General features: G+C 39.7%; 1 protein-coding gene across 1 annotated transcript; it reads left to right on the top strand.

Annotated features, from left to right (window-relative positions):
• The first annotated feature begins 225 nt into the window (after nt 1-225).
• Nucleotides 226-5920, top strand: LOC123110194 (protein YABBY 6). Its single transcript, XM_044530667.1, has 6 exons — nt 226-645; nt 3950-4075; nt 4608-4785; nt 5206-5254; nt 5425-5500; nt 5606-5920. Exons 1-6 carry the CDS (start codon nt 568-570, stop codon nt 5720-5722), a joined length of 624 nt encoding a protein of 207 aa, XP_044386602.1. The 5' UTR covers nt 226-567; the 3' UTR covers nt 5723-5920.
• The last annotated feature ends 852 nt before the right edge of the window (nt 5921-6772 follow it).

Here is a 6772-nt window from a genome sequence, read left to right as displayed (position 1 = left end):
TCTGGATCAAGATCTTGATTTCCATGTGATTTTTCGACGGTCGGATGTTTTGTTGGAAAGAACTTCTCCCTCTGTAAAACCTAGTGTGCGAGGGTTTGCTTGCTGGTGACTGATCAATTTGGTAAGTGCACACTAACGATGTGGATCCTTGTTGGTAGATAGGCATGATGGAGGGGGATAGGGGTATCTGCCACCCACTCATTGTTGCAATCATACCACACACGCCATTTCTCATCCTCCAACCCCCATCTCTCTCTCTCTCCCCCTCTCCTACTCTCTCTCTCTCTCACTAGAGCCATAGCATCAATATAACCTGGAAAGAGGAAAGCTAGACAGCTCAATTTCTCCTTCCTCTCTGCCCATACATATCTCTCTCTCTCTCCATCGATCTAACCTACACACCCAGAGAAAGAGAGAGAAGCAGCAGTAGCTCATGTAACCTAGCTAGCCTGCAGTTCTCCACGGCAACGCTTCTTCTTCTTGGCTGCCGCCTGTTGAACCTCGCCGTGGTCTGAACGGCTAGGGGGGCAGTGAGGCGGCGGCGCCAGGGGATAATCAGAAGGAAGAATGTCGTCGTCGGGCCAGATCACACCGGCAGAAGAAGTCTGCTACGTGCACTGCAACTTCTGCAACACCGTACTCGCGGTAAGATCTCCATATGCGTACATGTTGCCTGCATAATCTCTCTCTCTCCCCCTCCCTCCCTCTCTCTCTCTCTCCTCCCCTCGCCCCCCCCCCCCCCCCCCTCTCTGTGATATAGATCTGCCAAGAAAAGAGAGATTCGTCAGGATCGATCGGTTGACCAATTTTTGGCCTGTCTAATGTTGTAGAGCTATAAGTCTTTGTATATAGTGTTTCTTTATTTGCAAAATCCAATCGTCTTCTAGATTCTCTACCTGATTATATATATTGTGGGTTCTTCCTTTTTGTGTTGTTGCCAGTTTGTTGGAGAATTGTCTAAAGAAAACCAAAAGAACAACAATCCTATCAAAAGAAAACAGGAAGCATTTTCCCCCTTCCTTAATTATGATCTCAATTTTGCCTTGGACTTTCAGTTTCAGCTAAAAGAACATTTGTTTAGGCCCGTCTGTGCACTTATATATCCAACAATTTATAGAACTATTTTCCAATTTTACTTTTATTTTTCTCATTCTTCTATATATAATATTTGCATGGAGCATAACAACCTCATGCATTCTCCTTGTGTTTCAGCATGTGAATCACTGGATTTGAATACACTTGAAATAACAGAGAACAGTGTCTCAACATAAAGATAATATCAAATACTAGTAGTATTGTACACCATGCGTGTGCCAAAGTTATCAAATACTAGTACTAGTATTGTACACCATGCATGTGCCAAAGTTAATGCTACTTAAACATTATAAATGCTCGATCTTTATAAGATACTATTGTTGATACATGAGTTGCAAGTTTAAAGTAAGTAAGTCTATTGATTGATCCCTTGTTCTTCCACAATTTTATCTGAAAGGTTCTCCTTATTTTATTTCTGGCTTCTCTTTGGGCCTGATAAGTTATATGCATGAATACCAACACGTTTATATATCCTAACATGGTCATTGATCTCAAGCAGATACGTAAGTACTATGTTTAACTTATTGGATTGTTTATTCTCAATATAGATATGTCTATGAAATTAATAGGTGCCACTGTGTCACGTTCAAGCTAAGTGACCATTTACACATGAATAATTTAGTTTATATATAACACAGAATAGTTTGTACGCTTTTTTACATATATCATTTCAGTTTGTATTGGCATGGAATAATAAAGATCCTTTTTGTGTTTGGAATCCTTTCTCGTGAAGTTAATTAGAACACATCTTCCTAGTTCTCCTGCCTAATTTGTTTTTGTTTTAATATTCTGATACATGGAAAAGAATCACATGAGGCCTTCACAAAAAAGAAAATCATAAGAAGATCAGTAGAAATAGTTAGTCTTCACATAATTTAGGATGTTCATCAGAAATAATTATTACTTATCAATCACCATAGCTTTCCTCTTCTTAGGAATTCATAATGTTTCATGAGCAAGAAATTAATATTGATTTTATTTGACTGCATGTCAGGTTTCCCTCTTCTTCATGCATGCTTGTGATGTTTAATTATCATCGAGTTTAATGTTAAGATATTCAGGTAGGGGTAAAAGAAAGTTTGGACTCGTTTATTTTGGTCCTCGTGTGTAAAGATATTTTGATGAGAACCATGAACTCAAAGCGAATATAAATGAACAATTGGCAACTAAATTTAAACCATGCGACAAACCTACACATCATGCTTGCTTAATTCGTTGAAAAATACTGCAGCCAATGTTAATTACTGATCATAGTTTTCCATTATATGTTGAGAAGTACTACTAGGTCGTTATGTTTAGCTTTTAGCTTGATCATGCATCCGAGCACCAGGGATAGTCAATGAGCATGTGCTGCGTTTTTTTTTTCATTTGGTCGGTTCATTTATTTAAGCTTCACATGGGCAAATTAAATGGCTACGCGTTTTCTGGTACTTCTGTGATTTCATGACATGATCACGGCTAATTAATCATTCACTAACTAGCTAGTACACAATCAGTTGGTAATCTTGCTAAATAATCATGTTGCTAATTCGAGCGTCAAGTTTTAATTTGGCTCCATATGTTCAGAAAGTTATTAACAAGGATTCCTTTGCATAGATCACTAACATTTGTTAGATCCTTATGGATCTTCCCTACTGAGCCTGAGTATATATATAATCAATCTTCCACCTTATCATTAATCGGCAAGAAAAACGCTAATGAAGAAAAGATGAACTCGCCTGTCACTTCATTTATTTTTCAGACAATCTTATGAAGTAGTAGTGGGTGAGTTTAGCTACGTTTCTTACATATGCTGTAGGTTTACCACAGGAAAAACATTCAAGAATTTTTCATAATCTAGCTTTACCCGCCGAGCTTAATTATGATTAAACCAAGCTATTTTCAAAACTACTACTCCCTCCGTTCCAAATTACTCGTCGTGGTTTTAGTTCAATACTTGTGAGATAAACCCGTGATGAAATCGGAGGGCACCACTGTAGCTTGTATACATATCTGTGAGAGTCTGTGGAGTATATATGCTGGATCTTGTGCGTGCATGTGAGTGTGTGTGAAGTAGCCTCTGCATGAAGTGTCACTGTCTGATGCATCTTTTCCTTAGTGTAGGGGACACCCACACATCTCTATTGCCTTTGTACTACTACTAGTACTAGTTTATGCCCCAAAAACAATTTAGCTGGGACAGACAATGAGATTGTCCATCCACGGCACACATGCACTGTTTACCATACCACTCACTCACAAACATACAAACACACACAGTAACACTCACACACATGTGTGTGGCAGAGAGCTAATTAATCTGGCACAACATGCAATTAATCCGTCTTGTGTAGCATATGTATATGTATAGGTGTGAGCGTGTATGCGTATGTGCATGGGCCAAAATACCTACATACACAATGATTGGTAGGGGTCATGCATGGGCTTGTTTATCAATTATTTCTTACGGGAGCGAGTGCCCAAAAGGAAGAGATGAAAAAGGCACGAAAGTGATCAGCCATGATTCTCAATATCCCAGATGCTGCAGCCATTGTCGTGCTCCCAAAAGGCGAAAGAAAATGGGTATCCAATACATAGTTCAGGCGAGGCTCTGATAAAAGTCATAAATTGGACCAGCATGCAGCTGGTTAAAGTAGAAACGTGCAAAACAAAGTGAGAGGAAAGAAAGCAACAAGGGCTTCACACACACCTGGTCTGAAATCTAATCGCAGGCCTTTTCCAATCTACCTTGATCTTTGGTTCCCTCCCCCCACCATGCACCTGTCTTTTTGCTTGGATCAACATGTGCTCTGGATTCTAACGTATGGTCGGTTAGCCATTGGTTAATTCTTGGGATATTGGGGTTTGTGCGCAGGTGAGTGTCCCTGGGAACAGCATGCTCAACATCGTGACAGTCCGGTGCGGGCACTGCACAAACCTACTTTCGGTGAGCCTGAGAGGGCAGATGCACTCACCGGTCCCTCCTGCGGCACAGGTCCAGGTTCGTTGACCGATGATACATGCATGCTGTTCAAATTATGATAAATGCATGTATAGCATCCTGATAAATGCACATGGTAATTAATTGCGGTGCATGCATGCTGTTCAAATTATGATGATAGATCATGCAGGTCGATGAACATGCATAGACGAGACGAGCAAGATTCTCGCAAGCTAGTAGTACAATGTGATCATGATTCATGCGTACATATGTTGTCATCTATCGATGCTAGCTGCTACTCAGGCTAGCACATATCTCATCGGCTGTGACGACTAATCAGCAAAACAGGACAAACATACATTGTGACATGTCACGCCGGCTCTTAATAACTTTTCTGTAGCAGGAAAAAAGGCTACACAGTAGTGCATGCACAGGTCACATCCATGTCTTCTTAAATTTGATGATACTATACTATAGTATCATACATCACAACATGCACATGCTCGTACACTTTATTTACTTACTTAATTTGCAGCATGCACATACATATGATATTAATTTGCTAGTTTTTTTTTCTCAATGACACATGTAGGAGAGCAGCCTGAGCAAGCCCAATGGCAGCAACGGCTTCATTCGTGACCACGGCAGCGCCTACAATAGCCCGGAGTTTGGTTCGTCTTCTTCTTCATCGTCGTCCAAATTCCGGATGCCGACGATGATGTTCTCATCGCAAAATGATCTGCTGCAGGAGCAAACGCTGCACGCACGTCGTAAGTGCCATCACGCAATTAATCTTCTCGTTTTTACTTTATCCATCTGGGTTTAATTAGAAGTCCCTCTCATAATTTGGGTTGAACTCTGACCATAAGTTTACCTAGTCAAATATGATTTATAACTTTGAATTCCTATTCGAAATAAGAGTATAATTTTAGGAAGAGATAAATAAAATTTATTAATTAAGCAGTTTAATTATGGTCAAAACTTGAGCCAAAGTATGAGGGAGCTTTTAATTACTAGTTGGTTTACGTATGTTTAGATGCTCCTAATTAGATAAATTGCATGCATGCATCCAAAATATAGCTACATTACTGGATTGTTCATACGAGTTGATGGAATGGAATAGGTTTGACTTGGTTTCCTCCAATATTTGAACTAATCATTGCTTCAATTGATGTGATGTGATTCAACAGCTCCTGAGAAGAGGCAGCGTGTTCCTTCGGCGTACAACAGATTCATCAAGTGAGTTTCTCTAATATTAATTTCTACTTTTCTTATGTTGTAGGACTAACTACTACTGCTTTTCTCCTCCTTAAGCAATTTAGCTGAAAATACAACTGCAAGAATAGTTGTGTGCTACTTATTTAAGAACGATTGGATATATGCTAAAATATAATTAATCTAATGATCAGGGAAGAGATACGAAGGATCAAAGCAAACAACCCCGACATTAGCCACAGGGAAGCTTTCAGCACTGCCGCAAAGAACGTACGTCGTAGCATCCATGCATGCATGCATTCTACTAAAATGTATGCATTCCTCAGGCAAATTACCCTAATAACATCAACTTCGCATATACATTTTCTTTGGCAGTGGGCACATTATCCAAACATCCATTTCGGTCTAAACCCCGAGCGCGACGGTGGCAAGAGGCTCGCCGTCGACGATGCCGCGCCGGCTGCCAAGAAGATCCAAGGTTTCTGTTCATAGACACGACGGCTGGGAGTCCAAACAAGAACAACTGTATCTATATATAGTATTAGTAATATCGCATATGTGTATACGTACCGCATGTGAGTAAGTAAAGATGCAAAGGAAAAGAGAAGTCGCTACGTACCTTACCTTATACAATTGTACGTACATATATATATGGCGATCGAGTGAATAAATAATTAGTCTGTCTTTTTATTTTCTTGCTCGCACGTACGCATGCATGGGTATATTTTTGTACTCGCAATTCAAGGTTAGCTATATCTACTAGTGTGCATGCAAAATTAATTCCCTAGAGTTCACCACTACGGGCTGAGTTCATTAGCTAGAGTTCTCTCTCTCAATCTTGTCCATTTCCTCTTACTGCATGCATTTCAAAGAGTTTTCCTGCTTTTTTTAATATAAAAAATCCATATGTTCCAGGGATCAATTTTTTGTTGCTGAAATGTGATGTGCTGAGTTACGGTACCTTGTTAGCTATTGGTAGGGCTGCAAACGAGTCGAGTTCGAGCGAGTTGGAGTTGACCCAGCTCAACTCATATTGAAATTCGAGCGAGCTCAAACTGAGTGAAACTCAAGATCGAGCTCTAAAACATGACTCTGGCTCAGCTTGTAACGATTTCGAGTCGATCTCGAGCTAGTTTCGAGCTAAATGAGACGGTAAAAATTATAAGTCTATGGTGATTATTCCAACTAGATAAGGACACAACACGACACAACTTTGTAGGACAAGAGCTCATCTTGGTCTCTTGGGCGAACTAGCAATAGATGTTGGTCTTTGTGGACAAACAACAAGAAAACAAAGGTGCATATGCTCAGAAATTTTTGTCCAAAACAACAGGAAATTTAAGACATAGTCGACCACGTACCATAATTAAACCTAAATCTTCTCTACACTTAATTAAGCTTCCATGTTTGCTGGTAAATAAAATGGAGAAAAATCACGCACTTATATATGGTAGTAACAAATTATCTTATTTTCATTTAATATATGGCGTCATCATTTAACATAATGGTATTATGTCGAGCTATCAAGCTAAACTCAAGCGA

The sequence above is a fragment of the Triticum aestivum genome, chromosome 5B (genome assembly GCF_018294505.1).
Source record: "Triticum aestivum cultivar Chinese Spring chromosome 5B, IWGSC CS RefSeq v2.1, whole genome shotgun sequence".
NCBI classification, from domain to species: Eukaryota; Viridiplantae; Streptophyta; class Magnoliopsida; order Poales; family Poaceae; genus Triticum; species Triticum aestivum.
This window is presented reverse-complemented; position numbering and strand designations above follow the sequence as displayed.